We start from the raw sequence: 21,718 nt of genomic DNA, 5'->3' as shown, positions 1-21,718 counted from the left end.
AGCCGGAGCAGCGTTTTGAGGGTTCTTGTTCCCTGCAGCTCAGTGACTAAGGCACTCTGGGTGAAATAATTACATCTCCCTCCCTCTGTGGCATGTGTAGCATCAGCTCGTATGGATGTAGAAACTTATTTTAATGTTGCCTCGGTGGCAGTTAAAGGCCGTCTACACTGTCGCCGGTTTGACGCCATATCACGGTAGAAATACCTGACGGTCAGTATTACCAGTCTCTCTATCACCGTTTATTACCCTGGTTAATTAGACTCACGTTAGGTTCTGTATTGTATCAACCAGCATCAGTCCTCCAGATGACTATGTGGCTACCAACGTCGTTTTGTCAATGTGTCAGTCAGAACATGGCGGAAGGCAATGACAACGGCGATTTTTCAGCTTCTAAAACCCTTTTTTTACACCAAAGTTAGCGGGTAGACTAGTTTTCCTCTCTGTTCGGAGCAATGTCACATGACGACCACAGAGAACACAGACGCAGGAGAGAGAGAGAGAGTGAGCGAGCGGCGACTGTGTGTTTTTAAAACTTATTTGGAGGCTGCTGCTTCACTCTTTCATCTCTGAGTGCAGTGTAGCCGCGGCGTTTCTGGTTTAACCGCACCGTGCTGGACAGGTGACGGGTGCGTTTACAGCGTCTGTGCTCTGAGAGACGCCATAGCTCCGAACTTGATAATAATATTAATAATAGTAATGACAGTACATTCCCTTGTTCACAGAGTTGTGGGCATGCAGCAGGTAAACCCAGTACTGCTCCTGGTCCCTCATCTGTGACACACACGTGTTTTTATTTTAATGTTTAGTTGAACATTCACTTAGTCAAATGGTTTCAGTTTGTGTTTTATTACTTCTTGAACATTTTCACCATGACACTGATAACCGTGATCATTTTGTTCACTATAAATGTGATATTAAGTTCTCATATCGCTTCACCTCTTGTGCCGCGCTGAATGAATTATCTGCATCAACGACTGAAAATCACATGATGAGCTCAGCCTTTACTCATCATCTTCCTCACAGTTTACAGTCGGCACTGTTTTCTGTGTATCACTCTGTGCTAATAGAGCTGCGTCTATTAGCTCCAGTGCATGACTCACATCATGTGCACGTATGAAGTCAGCAGTGATGTGATGCAAAGCAGCCCAACCTTTATATGTGCAAATGCTAATTCAAGGCGAGTCACACGTGTAGAGGAAGCGCTGAATCACTCACTGTACGGATCTATATCCAAATAAACACAGACTGAATAACAAGCAGCAATGTAAATACTGTATGTATACATTGCTGATGCTAATGAATCATTTGTGCTAATACTGAATATTACTTTTACTAACTATTAATAACTTAATAACTATTACTTACTGCAACTAACAATTTAATCTGCTGATTATTTTCTTCATGAATTCTTTGAGCTATAAAATATCAGGAAAAAAAATCACAATATCCCTGATTATTGTTTTAGTTGAATAATACTTACGCCAAAGAGAAGCAACTCAGTGATTATCAAAGTCTTTTCCTGTCAACTCACTAATCTCAGCTTCAATATGATTTCATATTCAACAAACCATATGCTGCAGTGGAGCGAGTGAGTGAGCATGGAAACAGTATGGACGAAATAATCTTTGCTCAAAGGCCCACAGGATAGCTTTTTCCACAGCTTTCAACCACATCTCCAAATCTTCTTCAACAAGTGAAACAGACTCTGGTGTTATTGCTTGACCTGTGTGCAGAGACATCATATTACCAGTATGTGGCGTCAGTCCACTGACTCCTAGTAGATACTGTGACCACTGTTCACTGGTGTTCACATATTTTATATATTTTATTATTATTATTATTATTATTATTATTATTATTATTATTATTATTTTGACTGTATTTTGTACAATATAGATTTTTAGTAGCAACAACCACACAGGTTGTTCTTTTCAACCCATAGGAGTGTCTCCTGAAGTAGCACCCCCCTACGGCAGCAGGTGTATCTGAGCTTGGTTGTCATGACTACAATAATAAACAGGTGGACTGTATATTGAGAGCGGCATACCTAGTTCGTCACCATGGTTACTATAATAAAAGGCCGTGACTTGGTTAGGTTTGGGAAAAGGGTCAAACAGAGTTTCCTCAATATTAAGCGATTTTTGTTGCCATGGTTACAATAATAACAACAAGCGGTCATGGATAATAGAAACAACATGGGAATCGAACACACCGCTCTCCTGTGTCACATCCATCCATCCTCCGCCACCTACTCCTGACGTGGACACCGTCACCGACACTTTTTCCCTTCGCTCCTGTCATCATCATGATGACGAAAAGAAAGAAACCTGACTATGGGTGGTAATAACCTGCTGGGAGGACCGTCTCAAATGTGCAGTTTGATCAGACGCCGTGTGACCATGTTGTCGGCCAATTACAGTCACCGTCTCGTCTCCTACAAGAGGAAACTCATCACAGACTCTATTTAAGCCTTTCAACATGTCAAGACGAGCGACGCCCGGCTCCCGATGATGCTGCTCTTCGCCCTGGAGAACATCAAAGCGGTCGAGTGCTGTGTCGGCTGTTATGCACAGCAACGCTTGCAAAAAAAACGTGTGTGCCAGTGGGTCGCAAAGGAGCAGAGAAACGAAGGGCACGATACAGCCAACTTTAAAGGCTCGTCTGAAACCCCTTTAAAATGCTTCACAGAGCCGCCATGTTACAGTAATCATAACAGCCAGGCTTAACAAAACTGTTAAGAATACACGAGAGCAGCACTGCACATAGGGACTATTAAAAATGTCTAAATTTAGAGACAAACTCCTTCCTTATAGTGTATATAAATGATTGTCATGAGAGTACAACGGGCTAATGGAGGATTATCTGACTCTTTGAACTCATCCTTTGCATCATGTTAAAGACCCAGTAGGACAAAATTATTATCTCTGCGGCTAATCAGATATTGCACCTAATTATTGTCTTGTGCACCGCATCTCTGGCCCACTTCTCGTGTGTCATTGTCACACTGTGATCACTTGTGCGAAGTAGGTCTTAATTAGAACTTGTTGGGAGTTTGCAGAAGTGAAGCCTCAGCAGATGGGCCCTCCCACCTGAGGGAGGTGGAAAAAGGCATGCACTTCCTCAATCCCCTCCGCCCTGCGTCCCCGGGCTGCCATCAACTGAAATTTTATCAGCATGGTCTCGACTGCCCTGCCACTGAGTACACATAATTTTCCAGCCAACACAGCCATTGAAAGGTTGCCTCGCTGAAGGTGACTCCACCTCTGCTGAAAAAGCTGGATGTGATGGCAGACGCTATCTGCCAGGCAGGATTTAGACTGAATCAGTGGTTTGCTCTTTTTCTTTTTTTTTTTAACCTCTCTGTGGGGTTTTTCCTTCCCTATGAAAGGTGCTGCTATTCAGCCTCATGTTAACAATTTCACAGCACAAAAAATAACCAGTGTTTTTATTCAGGGTAGCACTAGCAATTGATAGAGCGTTTATACGTTGAACTATGTTGTCCGTGTCTCTCCTACACACTTCTAAAAACAGCAATTGGAAGAGAGAGAGAGAGAGAGAAAAAAAAGATCCACTGGGGAAAAGGTTCAGCAACTGCAGTTCATGAAGTTTGAGGCTGCGGTGGGTGGTTTTCTCTGGTGGGTCCAAACACACGCAGCAAGAGGTTAAAACGAGACCTTGTGAGCAGATAGAGGCGGACCGCGGCTCCACAGCAAACTTGTTTTCACCGACTTGACTTTTTCTGATTTCATTTGTTTGTTGCTGCCTGGACTCCAGGAAGACAAAGTGTGTACATCAGCTTTCTGGGGCAATCACAACCAATACACATCATACATAAAGTAATACAATAAATAGAGACATAATAACAAATATTTCATAATTGCAGTGACAACATGTTTAAAAACCCAACAGCTGACGGGACAAACTCAATCTGTTTGAAAGTTTACCTCCTTCCTGATAGGAGGAGTCAAAGCTCTGCATGGGAGAGGGTGATGGGGGGGGGGGTCTGCCAAAATGACCTTTGCTCTCTGAGTGGTTCTGATGGTGCCAACCATCTTCTGGCAAAGTTAAACAACATTTCAACCAATCAATGCTAAAGTTCAAACTGACTCGATGAAAGATGAAGATAAAAGAACAACACAGTCATTTAATCATCCACAGCGGTGTCCAACGTTCTTCTCCTGGCTCCTTTTTGTCCACATTAATAAAAGACGGGATCTGAGGAAATCAATAAGCTTCTCTTCAAGTCTGAGTCATCGCACCGTTCATAACAGAAAATTCTAATTCAAAATTCAATAAATATTCAATGAATTTATTAGAAAATGATACTGACCTGTTTTATCACTATTACGCTGTCTGCACTGTGAACATTGAGCCGATTTGCTCTTCAGCCGTGCACATGCATCCTCATTCATTCATCAGCTGATACGAGGACGTAAACACGTACATTGAACACTGAAGTCGCGTAAAATATCTGGTGACAGAAACACAGTCAGGACGTCGTGATGAAACGTTTCACACAGAAAAACTTGCTTCATCTCGTTCAGGGCAAAATTATGCAAAATGTAAAAACGTTCACATTTCTGTGAAGTTACAGAATGAAATTGATGAGAGCTTTTACTACGACTCTGTTCCTCTCTTTTGCAGAAGGTGAATTATTACTTTTCAGGAAGGATTTGGAAAAGAATCATTTTGCAACAGAGCGCTGGTGGAAACGTTATCTGCTCATACATTTTGTATAAAAATCTGCTGTTTAAAAAAAAAAAAAGAATAAAAGAAAAGGTTGAATGAAGATCTTGGGAACGCACAAATATAGTAAAGATCCAACAAGTTTGAAATCTGTTCACTGCCACGGGTAGAGACAGGAGTTCAGTCATTGTGAGTGCGTTATAGTGATACTGCAGTTGTACTGTATTTATCTGCAGCTGCCTGTGGACATGTTGGATATTTTCTTGGGGGGGGGGGTGTTTCTTCTTCTGTACGACTTTCTTCTAGACTGATAAATAAACAGCTGTTAATGCTAACGTATGTAGCAAAAGCAAAAATGTACAATTAGCTCCTATAAGGATGCAGGTAAAAATATATATATATATATATAGATAATATAGGTTAAATATACCAAGTAAAAAGATTCTTTCTTGCTCTACAAACAATTGTAGATTATTTTTAATATATTTTAACATTTATATAATAATGTGTTTCATTTGGGACCGAGCAGACTTCTTGGTCAAGATCTTACACGGCGTATCCAGCCTTGTTGTGATGATGATGCTGATGGTGATGTTACAGCTGAACATGAACCGTAGACTGTATATACACTAACAGGGGAGGAGCTGTAAGAACATGATTTTGTTGTCTTTGCACAATCAGATCCGTCCTCCAGTTGGAAACGTTCTTCCTGGCGACCGGTGCCCGTGTGGATCATTGTTGTACGAGACGTTATTTTTAGCCGAGTCGTCTGTAAAACACGACGATGTCATTGCTTTTCTCAGAAGCCTCTGGGGTGGGGGGGTGTGTGTGTGTGTGTGGGTTTGTGATGTTTTCCTTTCAGATCATCTATACACTTTGAGGCCTACTATTAAGCAGCTCCAATAGCTCTGTTGCTAGACTGAACAACTTTAAAGGATTATTATGGATTGAGAGATACAGTACAGACAGTGGGACGCTGGTGAGAGCTCACACAATGTGTTTTCATTCATTCCACCTTCCCTGATTCTGCCAGCCCTGAGCACAGCCCGTTCACACTGGGGAGAGGAGTCTTAAAATAGAGATGGGGGGGGGGGGTGGGTGGGTGGGGGGGGGGGGGGGGGGGTATGGAGTATGCATTTGCATTACCCTAAGAGAGCGACAGAGATGGAGAAAGAAAAGGGAGAACAGCGAAGGAGTTGTGTGGCAGTCTTTCCCCTCTGGGGCGTAAAAACTCTCCGATAACATCCAGGCCATAGAACAAGGACACTTCTCCTTTCAGATGACTCACTGCGAGGGCAGTGCACACAGGAGTGCACATCGGACCCACTGGCGAAGCAAGCTGCGATTGACAGCTTCATGAAATTACAGCATTTTTCATAGATGTATACAGCACATCCAGAAAGTATTCAGACCCCTTCACCTTTTTCACATTTTGTTTTTTTTTTTGTTGCAGCCTGATGCTAAAATCATTTAAATTTATTTTTTTTCCCTCATCAGTCGACACACGCAACACACACAACACACACAACACACGCAAAAAGAAAAACTGAAATATCACATTAAGGTATTCAGACCTTTTACTCTGGACTTAGTTGAAGCACCTTTGGCAGCGATTACAGCCTTAAGTATCTTGGGTGTGACGCAACAAGCTCTGCAAACCTGGATTTTGGGATTTTGTGCCGTTCTCTGCAGATCCTCTCGGGCTCTGTCAGGTTGGACGGGGACTGACGGCGGACGACATTTCCAGGAGATGTTTGATTGGGTTCAAGGTTCGGGGCTCTGGACAGGCCACGGTTTCCCCTCACAGCCTCTCCTGTGTTGTCTCAGCTTTGTTGCTTCGGGTCAGGGTTTATTATAAGGTGTAGAAACATCTCAAAGAGGATCAAGAGAAATGGAGGAACCTGAACTAAATTTTAAATTTAGGTGTCATAGTAAAGTGTCTGAATACTTCTGTCAGTGTGACAATTCTATGATATTTTTTTAATTTGTCGAGTGCAGAATGATGAGGGGAAGAATTAATCAAAATGATTTTATAATGAGAATGCAACATCACAAAATTTGCAAAAAGTGAGGGGGTCTGAATACTTTCGAAACATATATATACACAAATATATATATATATATATATATATATATATATATATATATACATGTATATATTCATCTACACATGCTGCAGTAGAATGTGATTCACTATCTATAATCTACTGCAGCACTTTCAACTGGGAGTTGAAATCTGAGCTTTACAGAGATAAACAATGACTGTACTCATGTCAGTTTTCAGACTGTTTTGTTTTAGCTGTAAACTTGTCATTATAGACAAAACAACAGCACAACATACTGTGGACTAATATGTTCTGCAGCAGGATTAATTTCAACAGTCGTGACAAATGTTAATGTGGCTCTGAATGTGGTTTTTTAAAATGCAACCCTGGAGTTCTGGTTTTACTTTGACTCTCTATAATCAAACTCATGTCAGATGCAACGACCTTTGTTCCACTGGTAAACATGTCAAACACCTCAAATAAAAGCCTTATTAGCTTGCAAGCATTAAACTGGACTGTATCATAATGTGATTTCACAATTCAAAAGTGTTATCTAATGATAATGTCTTATTTTAAAGCCTTATATAAGACTACATCCTGCATCAACAGCTCATAAAGCTTTTACAACAAATGACATATTATTACTAATCCCAGAAAACAATATCCATGTCTCAGTGAACTCTCCATGTCTGCAGTGAGTGCACCTCTCCTCTGTCCAGGAAACTCATGCATCTTCTGCTCCACAGATCACTGCTTGGTCAGCTGACACTGATGAATACATGAGCACATAAATGACATCATGCACCGTCACACTGTGATAAAAGACCTAAGCTTTCAATAATAGAGGAGGGTTCGTGCCTTGTTAGCATCACAGTAAAATCACAAGTGCATGAAAGTCTCAGGGAGCTGAAGATGCTGTGAGACTAAACAGCCACAACGCTGATGCACAGAAAATAATTTCATCACTCTCTCTTACTGGCAATGCGTTTAATGTTCTGGTAATTGCCTTGCTTCCTTATAGAAAACATAAATTCACATCTTATGGAAATGACTCTGACCCCTCTGGGATTAGTGAGGGAAAACAGATTTTTTTTCATCTGCAGCATATTGAGAAAATGAGGGCATGATAACAGTCCTTCTCTGCCCTTCCCAGTTCCATTAATTCCAGCGTGCAGCTTTAAGAGAGTCTGACCCAGAATAATCACTGTTTTCAAGAGGAGGTCAGCAGAGATGTACTGTACGGCCGAGACAGCCTCAAGTAGGGAAGCTCTAAACAACTGAACTTAACTGCAGCTCTCTTTGTAAAAGAGCAGCGCTGCAACCAAAGGTACTACACGCTGTCAAGGCAGGCAGCCTGAACCGTACTTTTGATGCTGCGTTACATGGGGTTAAAGTGACACTTAGACATAAAGTCATTCAGTCAGGAAACATTCTGTTGCTTTCACTCTGCGTTTCTTCATGTTCATTTAAATTTCAGATACAGTTTCAGTAAATCAACTTTCCACTGACAGATCTTTCCTGCGAAGCCCTCTTTCTATAGAGTTTGGAAGAGAGACTGAGAGAGATTCACTGGTCAGGGATCACGAGGACTGCGGCGCCTCGGTGGCTCACCTTCGACCCGCGGCCCTCTGCTACGTGTCACCCCTCCCATCTCACTGCAACCCGGCTGCGAATCCCCACCCCGTTCCCCCTCAGCCCTCACCCTAATGTTAAACTTCAGGCACTGTCAGTGAGGCAGACGCAGCGTGAGGTTTTAGCGTCATCATCTGCCTGTAAACAGATGTTGAACACCAGGAATACTCACACCTACGTTTACAGGATCACATCACTGCATCAAAAATAAACTGTTCACAAAGGCAACTGCTGTCAACGGCCGACCTGAGAATCACGTGACACGAGATGCTGTGAAATATCTTTTAATATCTACCCATCATTAAAATCTCATTCTGCCGTGCTGTTGCTGAGTGTCCACACCGGTTTCGGACCATGCTCAGTTCTGAGTTGTCAGCGTGTAACAAACCATCTCAGGACATGGTGACTGACTTTATGCATAATGCATCAGTGGAGCCCTGTGACTAAGATTGATGGGATACGAGGTAAAAGAGTTTCAACCTTTTTTAAAAATCCAGGGAGTGAGTCTGAAAAACAATCTCACATTCACTGACGACGCAGCGCTCAAGAGCCAAAACAGTTAGCCAAGTGTTGCTATGGACATCGTAACCGGAATTGAACAGCAACATAACTTTATAATGATCTAATCATTGATATGATACAAACTTAAACCATAGAACAGACGTTTGAGCTGCACCAGAGGGAAATACTGCATCAAGACAATATGTGATTGTTTAGACCGACACCACGGCTCAAGTTTTATCACTATATAGAAATGCACTGGTGGCCTTTTTAATATATATGACAATAAATCTGTCCAGCTGAATCTACTCATATGTTCCAGTTTTGGACGTTCGGATTATGGAGCGACAGCGAGGCTCTTATACTGTACGATTCTCTCTCAGTGTAAAAATCTCCGGGGGAATGAAGGAATTCAACCAGCTGCAGAAACACAGCTCCTCAAACTCACTCCCTGACCGTTCTGCTCCTCTTAATACACCCGATTCTCAGGTGGTCCTGCACACAAATAAAACGCACACTGCATTATATATAGCACAAACTCCCAAGACCTATACTGTAAGAAAATGTTCTGACATTGCTCACAGACTCAAGCTGAATCTGAATCTGATGTTTCACCACGCTCGCTGTTTACTAATGGGTTGGTGAAATCTAGTGCAGACATTAAAGGTTCCCAGAGGACGAACCCCGCTGGTGGTGATCATCTGACCTTTGATCCGGCACCATCAGCTGGTCAAACCCATCACATACTACACACAAGATAACAAAGCAAGTGCGAGCAAAGGCTGTTTTTCTGCAATGGAGTGAACAGCTGAAGCTCATCTCCTCTTACTTCCTGGATCAGACCTTGAGCCCCGCCCACCACCTGCTGGCTTCAGGTGGACAGGTGAAAGAGCAGAGAGCATCAAGATGTTCAGAGGAGGAAACATCAGAGAGACTCAGCCACATGTTTGAGCCTCAGTCAGACCCAGACTCAGAGGAGGAGTCTGTTGAGACCAGAACCAGAGACTAGCAGACGGGTCAGAACGGTTAGCTAGTTAGCAACTTTTTGGAACAGCTAGCTAGTTAGCATCTTTTCAGAACAGGTAGTTTAGTTAGCAGCTTTTTAGAATGGTAAGCTAGTTAGCATCTTTTCACAACATATAGCGCAGTTAGCATCTTTTATTTGTTTATATTGTTTGTTAGCTTGCAACCGGCAGTGGCTGACACCTTTTAGTGGTTGTGCTAATGCTAACTCTCTCTCTCTCTCTGTACTGACACGGTTTCAGGTGTATTTAGCCCCGCCCCCTGTCCCCACAAGTTGACAGGATTGGTTCCTTGGGTTTGTGACGTATGAAACCCTGAATGTGTGTTTATGAGACAGCCATTGGTTCACTGCAGTTCAGTCATGGTGCTGATGATCATTTCACTCATCATATGTCTTGTATTATATAAAAACATCATGTGGTTGTTAACTAGGGGAAACACATGATTTTCATCAGAGGGTCTCTAACATAAAACAAATGCAATGATGTGCTCTCATGTCGTTATCCATAAACTCCTGGGTTATGGTGACATTGTTAATGTTGGTTCATGCTAAAGATCACTAGTACTTCAATACAACTCTACAAGTAATTGTTATTCGTAGTGGATCTTTACATTACGGTATGAAGTTGTCTTGATCTTACTTCATTACCCCACCCCACTCACACACTGTGATGCATTGATCACTGAAACCTTACAATAAGATCAGAATCACAGTCCGGTGTAATCTCGGTGTCTCTTCTTAGATAAAGCCTAAAAAGACTGGAATAATCTCCACTTGCACAGGGGAAATAAAACCCACACAGGGGAGTGTACTCATGCAGATACATTCTTTGAAAGAAACACCCAACTGTCATTTAAGAAAATATACAGCCGTTACAAAGGCTGAACTCCTCAGACAAATGTGTTATTCATATGAAAATATGGCAGGGCTGCCTTTTCCAGTTCAATAAACTCAATAAACTGTTAATGATAAAGCAAATTGAAAATGTCAGAGGGTATACAAAATGCTGAAAGGAATTCCCTGCTACATTGATGAATGGTGCTGCATATTGGATATTTATGAATTATGAGGCTACATGGCTTCTTCCATTATTCCATTTAAAACTCATTTTAACTGGCACCTGGCCCACATACCCGCACACAATGGAATCTGTTACGACAATGAAAGCAAACTTTAAGCACATTGTTGAAGTAGTGCTTCACATTCTGTCACACTCTAAAGTAAATTCCTCACCAAAAAGGAAAGTAGAGGCCTAATTCATCACAATTGTCTGCAGGCCTTAACGTGTGTTAACGAGGTAACGTTGCTGACAGTCGGCATACGTCTGTTATCAAATACTAACAGTCTCTCGTGCCGCGCAGCATGCAAAGCATCAGGACTTCTCCTGAGACATCAGCACCTTTCTTATCCACCGTAATTCTCTCAGACAGTATCATATTGTGGCAGCAGCTCAAAATGGACCATTAGCAAAAATGCTCCATTGTTATTTTTTAATCCAGTTCTGTTCATTCTTTCCTTTTGCTTGGCACTTTCTCTCCTTCCCTCTCTTCTGCCATTGTGCACAGGACTTTTCAGGGATGAGGCTCCAGCAGCCTTTTTTTTTTTTTTTATTTCTGAGGAGGGAAATGAAGGGGAGGGTGGCAGATGACGGAGTTTAAGGTCCTGACGTCTGGAAACTATAAGCTATTGCTCCTCCGTATGGCTGCACGATATGCAAAAGAAATCAGATTGCGATTATTTTGGCAGATATTGTGATTGCGATTTAAGTTGGAATGGTGGTTTTTGCATTTTAATTTTCACTGGAAAAAGTGTAATAATGATGATTTGTAGGCCGGGGGCGTCTCTGTAGCGCCACGATGCTTATGGTGCGAACAAAGCACACCAATGTTGTGACACATTTTACCTTTATCAAAAAGAAAAATTTGCGATTTCGCGAATTGTGCTGCAGAATCCTCACAGCTGATGAACATCATGTTGTTTAGAAGCAGGTGTTACTGTTACTTTAACAGCGTTTAAGATATGAGTCAAAATGCTTTACATGGTTATCAAAATCCAGTCACACACATATAATAAATAATATTATATCATTATCAATGTAGGTTAGTCCGTCTCTGTACTTTCAGACTTCCCCCTAAATTAAAATCTTTCAAATTGATCACAAATATATATATTTATATATTTTTTTAAAAGCCTAAATGTAGAGATTCACTTATTCCAACTTTCTTGACCGATTCTGATTTCCTTTTTAAGAACTATAATTGACAGCTTTTCTTTTATGGACAGTTAGATTGCTGGTTCATAATAAATCACTGACTATAAACTGACACAACATAGTTAAAAGGGTTATTATTAGTCACTTGACTTTAGTAATATATTTACTGAGCTTGTAAGGACTTAGTCTGAATTCCAGAGCTCACAAAATTCACTTAAACAATATTTAAGTGCTGCACACAGTATGATCTGTTTACAGCCACTAACTCACACGTACATGCCCCCCTCTTGTTGTTGCTTGTGTTTGCACTGTAGTCGTGGAAGTGTTTGCGTTTCACGGAGTATAGCTGAGGGGGGTTCATCCTCCGTCCACTAAAAGGACGGGCGCCGGTACCTCTGAGGCTCTATTTGCAGCCTTTTGAATAAGCAATCATGCCTTTGTTGGAGCTGAAGAGGGCTGTGTGCTCAAGATCTCAGACTAAGCGACAGGGCAAATATAACCCAGCATGTATACACATTCACACACACACACACACACTCACATATACACACGCAAATGGCTCTGTGGTGGCAAGCTCTATTGCCAAGATACACAGGAATCAAATCGCTTATTCCCACTATGCTGTGTTTCTAATTTGTTGATTATGATGCTGAAATCCTCCCAGATCCTGCTCCAACAACGTTACATGCCGCTGATATCAACCGACTGTGATACGCACCGAAGCTGGCCAGGTGTTCGCAGTCTCCGCTCTCATCCATCAACAACAGAGCACCAAGGACAGACCCATCACTCGGATATTCTGCCTCTCTGAGCAATGTCCCTTTTGTAATTATACATTTCAACTCTCACTTTGAGTCTGAGAAATCAACATACACATTTAGGATTTGCGACTATCCCCAGGACAAATTAGGCAAATTATCACACATCAAACACTGAGTGACTCAGTTATTTACAAGCAGTATGTCGTCCCAGTATAACCTTTATTAGGACGAGAGCTATAATCCAAAAATACTTTGAGCATACAAACCAATCAATCAACCTCCAAGGCTAAAAATGAAGCTTCAACCCTGAAGAACCAGGAGCTGCAGTTCCTCTAACGACCACTAGAGTCTGGCTCCAACAGTCAGTCCCCATAGACTCCCATGTTAAAATGTCCAACTTTACAGCAGCAATAAACATGTTTACAGCCTGGTACAAAAACTGTTTTGGTCTCTAGAGCTAATTTCCTCCTTCGTGACACCTGTTTATATAACTCACCTGTTTACATTTTATTAAGGTCTACAGTTATGGAGGATTGGGGGCGTGGCCTCTTTGAGTGACAGGTGGGTGAGCGTATACTTGTATATTCACTAAGTCAAGTCTCAGCTTGTTAGCCAGGAGTTAGGGGCGGAGTCAGGTACACATAAACTCTAAGTGACTTCCAGAGGTCAAAAACAATGGTGGTGGAGGTGTGGGGTGTTGTTGTTGGGTGGGGGGGGCTGAGAATCATCTATAAACAATTCTGTTTTGACCTTTTATTTTGGAGGATGCCGGTGAGCTGCAGTACAGTATCTGCGTTCCTATAATATATTTTTACCTCTAAACATCTTTTCGTCATAAATCAAAATGCAGCTGTTTGGAATTATATCTGCACATTGGCTGTTTTTTTTGTTGTTGTTTTTTCTCCCTTTAGAATATCAGCTGCATGTGGTTGTGTTGCTTTGAAAAATACAGGCTGTGAGGTGTAGGAGTTAAGCTCTCCTCAGTAGATATCCAGTATTAGGGAGATAAATACCACAGCTGGCTCTCCAAAGAGTTCCAGAGATTTATGGATTGCTTCTGTGCAGCAGGCCTCTGGGAGGCAAATATTCTATGAAATCTTCCAAATGTTTTGGTCGTGTGCAACACACACAAACGCACACAAACACACACAAACACACACGCACAAACAGACTCCAGCCATGCCTGTAAGGCTGAGCTGCAGCAGCTGCTACTACGGTTGTAATGTAAGAAATATTGTTGCGTTCCTCTAATTCTTAGAGGAAAACAAACAGAAGAGAAAAAGGGTGGAGCGCATAGATGGTTTAAGGGTCCAAGATGAAACAGCCAAGGGTGTTGCATCATCCCATTAATTACTCCCACTGCACATTGTCCTCCACCACAGTGTGCATGACCCACATGCTCAGGAAGATAAGCTGGGTTGTAGAGAGCATGGGAATGTGGTGAGAAATGGATCAGACGAACAGGACAATGCTCCAATCAACTCTGACCCTTCACTGTCGACGTTTTCATTTCGCCTTGTGCCACAATCCACGTCAATTACTTTTCTTTCTTTTGTTCATTTATTAAATGTTTTAGTGGAAAGTGGCCCGCTGGGAGATGGCCTCCCTACCCCCCCGCCCTACCTCCATCTCCACCACCACCACCACGCCTGGAGAAGGCCAGTTAGTGAGAAGGGGCCATGACGGATAAATCTGATCCTTTGCAGAGGCAGTATTGATCCAGTGAAAGCTCACTACATGAATCAAGTATGAGCTCAGTGCTGTTATTTCCTTTACACTGTGGGATGGATGTGCTTCAGTGCAACAGAAACACACACTTTCTCATGTAGCCCCCCAAAAACTGGACAAGCTTGTCATGAAATCCAATCAGGCTGAGGGCTGCTGGCGGTATATACAGTGGGAACTTGAGACTTGAATTTCATGAGATCTGAATGTGGGGGATTTAAGTTTAAGAAGGAAGCGGTGTCATTGTTAGCCCACTTAAAAGCTCACAGCTCAAATAAAAAAAATGTTTTTTAAAGTTTTGTTTTAGGATTATTAGTTTTCTAAAAGATATATGAGTTTAACTCATTACAAGCGTCCTCCATGTCGTTATCTGTAATGGTGGGAAAACGAACCGAAAGCAGTTATGATGCAATTCTGCCTATGTCTCCTCTCCATTAATTACCAACGCCAGTCAACGACGAGTCATTTATAGTCGTCCCCCCCCCCCCCCCCCCCCCCCCCCGGTGTCTCTCTTCTTCTCATGTCTCTTTGTCTCTCGGTGGTTTTTCCAGAATGGTCAGATGAACCAGCGTCCCTGTCTGTTTTGTCTCTTCTGTGCGGTTTCACAGGGACAACCTGTTCTGCTCCTTCTGGATTTAACAGACTGCTGAGCACAGGGTGTTTACGACATGCGCACACACACACGCGCACACACACGCACACACATGCACAGACACACACATGCACAGACACACACACACACGCGCACACACACGCACACACGCACAGACACACACACACACACACACACACACACATATCTCCAGAGGATAGGATCTCAGAGAAGCAACACAGCCTATTTCACTGCAAATTAGGTTAATCACGCTCTAGAGAGGCCCAGTTAATAACCCTCATCGAGGCTATTAAGATGGCACCTAAATCACAGGAATATCTGAATATCTGATGGCCCCTTACGCAGCAGAGCCATGTCTAACCATGGACTTCCTGGGAGAGGTAGCTGTGAGGAAGACGACCGGCCACATACACCCTAAGCAGCTCGAGGAGAATGATGCCACGCAAGAGAGAGACTGTCTCTGTGGAGGAAAACACCTCAGAGTGGAGTGTGATAAATTAGGAACCCTGGTTCATTAAGCCAGTGATATTAATCAGAATTAGACTATTAGTCAGTTTTCTTTTTCACATGGAGATAACACACAGAATACTAAGAACACGATCACCAGGAAAAGCACCATGAGAATATAACCCCCAAAGCCCTTCTAGCTCACGATTCATCAGAGCAGTATCTTTCTGTTCCACATACCACATCACCCAAACCCCGTCTCCAGCCGTCACAGGAGTTAACAGACACGTGAAGGAACAGCCGCCTGTCCTCAACAGTGTCAAATGAAAGGCCCCCTCTGAAAGGCAACCGGTGTCTGTGTCAGTAATATTTTTTTTTTTGCAGCTGTAGTGGGCCGAGGCCTGATAGCATCTCCGGTGCCTCAGCGGTACGAGAGCTCGCCGCGGGGAACCTGAGACTGTGTGACGTCCATGAATGATTGAGCCTGGAGACGGCGAGCCCGGGAGAGATCAATCCCTGCTGGTTAACGCTCAAGTGAGGCTGAAAACTAAATTTATTACTTTATTGAGATACACAGACACGTGAGACTGGAGAAGCCCGTTACTTTGAACAAATGTCACATCTAATTGGCGATGCAGCGTGTTTTACAGGACGTGCTGGTTTATTGCAATCTCACTCACTGCAAAGAGCATCGCACCACAGCTGGGCCGGTTAACGCCAAAACACAGTATCTCACCTGTTCACTCAGTTTATTCTCCAAAAAATGCTCCAACTGTCGCGCCTCATTAAACATCTGACTTTGTGCTGAAACCGTGAGTCAATATTTCAATTAGTCATTCTGCAGCAAATGAATCAGCCATAATTTTGACCATTTACACAAGTCATTTTATAAAGTCAAGCTTCGCAAACATGACGATTTGCACCTTTTTTTTTTCGCTTTTTATATTTTTGCAGACTGTTGTTGAAGTGAAGTTGTGACGGGATTGTTTTACTGTTGTTTTGACATTTTAAAAACTGAATAATTAATTGATTATTCAAACTTAATTGCGGCACTACAACGTTTTTGGCATTACAGCACACGTTGGCTTCGCCCTTATTCTCCAATAGGCAGGTCAGAATAGATAAAGTAGGAATCACATATGAAGCTAAAACATGGATATTCAGTTATCTGGATTCAAAATCAGAAACTACACTTCACTTATAATCTGTTGTTTTTTAATGTAAATATACCTGGAGTGGAAACAAAATATCATCATCATCATCATCATCATCATCCCACTCAGTCAATGACCAATCGAGCAGAATTGCCACCCAGCCCTCGTCCTTAAAGAGTCTCCACGAGACATTTTACCCAGAAATCACGAGGAGGAACAACAGCGGTCGTCTTTCAAAAATCCTTGGTTTTAAATTCTTTGGTTATCCACCCGTCCATCCATCACTCCTCCTCTCCTGTGTTGCTAAACTCAGTGCTGTTGCATTTACGCCCACGTGAGCAGGTTCTGTAGGTGTTCTGTTCTTCGTCTGTTCCACTGGGAACAGGATCGTTCTCTGCACACGCTCACTGCCCATTAACTCCCATTTGGTTTTTTCCTCCAAAAAGACTATTAATGTTAAATCTAGACTCTACTCACACTTGAAGATCAGGAATTTATCCAAGTTAATGTCTGCTAATAAATGATGATAACAAACGATACCAAGCTTTTAGCCTTTTAGTGGCAAACACAATCTGAAACATGGTGAATTCAGTTGATGACAGCAGTCGCCGTTCATCCCGCATCCCAGTCTGACCTTCCACATCGTGTCAGTAAGTGACATAAATTGGTTTCTCTGTGCCTCTGACCGATCCAAGTGGAGGTATGGGGGCGTACGTGCATTTCATTTTCTCGTCCTGTACGACCGCCTTGTCTACGCCGTGCATTGCCACATTCCACTGCGAGGTCGGCCCAAAGTTGTACAGTGTGTGTGTGTGTGTGTGTGTGTGTGTGTGTGTGTCATGCATAATAAACGTCCGACCGCAAAATGGCCAAGGAATTAAGAGCTACCGGTGGGAATGAGATCCAGCAGGTGGCACGAGGATCTCGACCGCCGGCAGCTTCGCTCTCATTTCACAGCGTGTCATTCCCCTTTAGACCTATTTTACGCCAAATGAATGAGCTCAATTTTCGGCTTTTTTTTGTTTGCAGACGTCCGGACCAAGTCAAAGTCAGGAGGCTGGACTCAAGTCTCCATTCTGCCTCAGTTTAGGGGATGTGATTTCATTTAGTAGGAATATGACTGTGTCCTCTTGAAACAGTTTTCACTGTAGAGGCAGAGCAGAGGGAAAAGGAGTGAGTGGATATTGTTGAACGGGGTGAAGCCTCCCTTTCCATCCAGCCTGTCTAGATGCCATCCTGTCCTCTCTCTTGGATAAACACTGTTCACTACATACACCCACTACCTCCCATATTTTAGGGGGGGGGGGGGGGGCTAGACTTTCAAACCAACACTCATTTCACATCAATGTTCTTAACATGTTTCTTTTCATGTGAAGCACTTGGTGCATGTCGTTTCTATGTTGTAAAGCTCTTCGTGCCACATTTCTTGTATGAAAGGATCTATACATATAAACTTTGTTATTATTATTATTATCAATATTATATTTATGTGTAATTTGTATGTATGGTTTTTTTTCTTCATCTAATTACCTTATTAATTTGCAGGAGTGTCTGTGAGAGCGAGTGTATGTGTTTGTTCTGCTGACAGACCTAACCTTGAGCCTGTGTTTGTGTGCGCGCGTGCGTCCGTTCACGTGTGTTTTTTGAGAGCGGGAGCGCGCGTGTCTAGTGTGTGTGTGTGTGTGCGTGTGTGTGTGTGTGTGTGTGTGTGTGTGTGTGTGTGTGTGTGTGTGTGTGTGTGTCGCTTGCTCCGTGCTGTTGGCGACCCCCAGCGTACAGGACGCGAAATTTTTTCCATCATTCTTTTCCCTTTAAAACATCACCAAACATTTGCACATGAAGCCGCCGCCTTAAAGCTCCTCAGTGCGGACACTGCACCGGGAGACAGTCGGTGTATTCTTTAAGAAGTTCGCTTCAGCTGCATCTACATTTCTACATGTTCTGTTTGTTTGTTGTGCGTGTTTTTTCCCCACAGCCAGACTGATACATGTAATCCAGTCACCAATTCCTGCAGACTCTCACAACTTGCAGTGGCGTACATTAAAAAACTGGGACAACATGTTGTCGAGCGGCGGCGTCAAAAATATGAAACATCATCAAACAGTGTCACATTCTCCTTTTTCTGTGAAGCGTTTTGACAATCGCACTGTGACTGCTGTAAAGATGAAATGAAATTGTTCGTGTCTTACCTGCGCGCAACACTCCGTTTTATCCACATTTTTCACGACTGCCGAATCCGACTCAGTCTTCCAGGTATCCTCCCATTTAGACTGGTTTCCACCAAAGTCGACAATAGCTGATAATAATAAATAAAAAAAAAAAAGAAAGAAAAAACACTCAAGTGACGGACCTTACTCCAGCTGTCATCATTTAAGCCATATCCTTCAACGTTGCGCACATCAAATTCCTCCAATGCCGCCGCAAAAGATCCCGCTTTAGAAAACAAAAGAAGATGCCACAGCAATAGTCAGGTCTCTTTGAAGTTGTCAATTGTTCTAATGACGACACAATCTTCCTCGTTTTCAGTTACAAAAAAAAAAAAAAAGGAGAGGGGCACGCGCGTGCAGGCGGACAGGTGAGCGGGAAAAAACCAGAAGAGAGGTATCCTCAAACTTTGCCTTCACGCATATCTTTCTTCTTTTTTTTTTTTTTCTCCTCCTCCTCCTCCACCACCCCCCACCTCCTCCGGGCGGGAATGACAAGGCTGCGAGAAGCGGAGAGCAGAAACACAGGACATGTAGTTGGCATGCTCTCCCTGAAATGACAGCGCACCTTCTCCTTCCTACATTGTTGAAAGGCAGATGATCGTCCCCACAAGAAGAAGAAGAAGAAGAAAAAATAATAATAAAATAAAAAATTGGGGGGGTTGGAAGATGAGGATGTTCTGGAGCACGAAGGAGACAAGTCACCGATGGCAGGGGGTCCTCATTATCTACTCACATTTCTGGAGGTGTTGAGGTTGGGGGTGGGGTGGGGGTGCGGAGGGGGTTAGTTAAAGTCAAAAAAAAATTTTAAAATTAGGTGCAACTGAAAAGAGGAAGAGGGGGAAGCGACGAAGGAGAATCCTGGAGGCTGAGAGTTGTTTCAGAGGAGTTGGAGAGAGAGAAAAAGGAGAAAGAGAGAGAGGAGGAGGAATGAGAGCTCGTCATTAGAGAGAGAGAGAAAGAGAGAGAGGAGAGGAGGCTGGTCCGTCTCCTCCTGCTGCTCCTCTTCTCTCAGACTGACGAACGACCTGCCTGCCGAGCCCCGCGCTGCCGTGACGTCATTTTAAAGCCAAATATGTCATGTGCCGGGGTGTCTCACGTCATCTGCGCGTGTCAGCTTGGATGTGACAAGGGGAGGTGTGTGTGTGGGGGGGGCAGCAGCACTGTCCGGTACAGTTCAGTGTTACTGGACTGAGACTCCACTGCATAGAAAGTGCTGGGAAGAGGAGACATGCAGCATGATGTCAGACACATGTATCCACATCAGCTGGCGATCAGCTGTCTGATAACATATGATGTCACCTTTTGTTTGGGCTCCTGACGATTTGGGCTTGATCCTCAGGTCAAATTCATCCACTGAGCCCGTGATAACCTTCAATATGCAGAGTATTATTTTAAGTGAAAACAGCTTAGGCTAATTATTATAGTAATTATTATTATAACTGACGCTGACAGATAGCCTAGCACCGGTGGCATTAGCAATAAAGAAAAACAAAAAAATAATTGGAAACATGCACAACAAGAATCCATTGAAATTACTGACAGAAACATTGTAAATTAAAGACACAATAAGTTAATATTTTAACTAAGTAATTAAACTACGTTGTAAATTATTCTGATAACAGACAAACTGTGATGGTGAAGTCTCTGTGGTAATTTCAGATCAGTTATCCGGTAGCCACAGGCAAAAACGCCTTGTTTGCTCTCAGTGAAAGTCGAAGTGAAGTCTTCTCGGTGTGAGGTGGTTAACTTTGACATTTTCAGACATTTTCAGATTCTACTCAATCCTACACAACATATCCACTGAGTTTTCCTGTTTAGCTCCCCCTGGTGGTCGTGTAGGGGGCTACAGCCATGTAGCTCGCTTATGCAAATGCTCTGCAATGCTGCACAAAATACCTTTCTGCACTTGGCAAACTTGTATCAGCTTGTACACAAAGCTATTATGTGATTCAAGTCATATATTATTACTAAGGTATTATATATTTTTGCAGGAGCAATATTATTGGATTTAAGCCAGAAGAATCTCATTGCATTGCCAGCAAATATTATAGATGCAGTAGATGCTAAAAGTCATTTAGAGCAGCTGAACTATTATTATAATTATTATTATTATTATTATTATTATTATTATTATCATTATTATTATTATTCCTTCACTGGGTGGCAAAGAGAAGTTCACCATGATGGCTTTACCACGTGCAGAGGTTCATACTACCTGCAGATCCCACATCCCTACAGCTCCAGCCAGGATATGATCCCTCACCAGCTTCCCACCAGAAAATACAGCCACACACAATTAACCTTGTGGTCGTATCCCTCCGCCATTCAGACTAGTCTCAGGTTGCATCCCTGTTTATTCAGTCATATAAAATATGAACCATTCTTGTGACATTTTTTCATATATGCTAAATGATGTCTTGAGTAATGGCTAAACAGTATTTTGTGAGGTCACACTGACCTTTGACCACTGAAATCTAATCAGTTCATCTTTGAGTCCCAGTGGACATTTGTCCCAAATTCAAAGGGATTCTTTTGAGGAGGTCTTGAGATATTGGGCTTACAAGGCCAAAATCTTGTTTTGTGAGGTCACCTTGACCTTTGACCTTTGCACTTTGACCTTTAGCCACCAAAATCTAATCAGTTCATCCTTGATTCCAGGTGAACGTTTGTACTAAACTTGAAGAAGTTCCTTCAAGTCGTTACTGAGATAT

The 21,718-nt window shown here is 42.6% G+C and overlaps 1 protein-coding gene across 1 annotated transcript in view; it reads right to left on the bottom strand.

Annotated features, from left to right (window-relative positions):
* Window positions 1-20,035, bottom strand: part of ajap1 (adherens junctions associated protein 1) — a 52,554-nt gene extending 32,519 nt beyond the window's left edge. Inside the window, exon 1 of the mRNA XM_056385813.1 lies at window positions 18,990-20,035. Within this exon, the coding sequence (XP_056241788.1) occupies window positions 18,990-19,018 (29 nt within the window). The 5' untranslated portion in view covers window positions 19,019-20,035. The remainder of the gene's footprint in view (window positions 1-18,989) is intronic.
* Between the last annotated feature and the right edge of the window lie 1,683 nt (window positions 20,036-21,718).

This window comes from Seriola aureovittata, chromosome 9 (genome assembly GCF_021018895.1).
Source record: "Seriola aureovittata isolate HTS-2021-v1 ecotype China chromosome 9, ASM2101889v1, whole genome shotgun sequence".
NCBI classification, from domain to species: Eukaryota; Metazoa; Chordata; class Actinopteri; order Carangiformes; family Carangidae; genus Seriola; species Seriola aureovittata.
The sequence above is the reverse complement of the archived record's forward strand: the minus strand, read 5'-3'. Positions and strand labels throughout refer to the sequence as shown.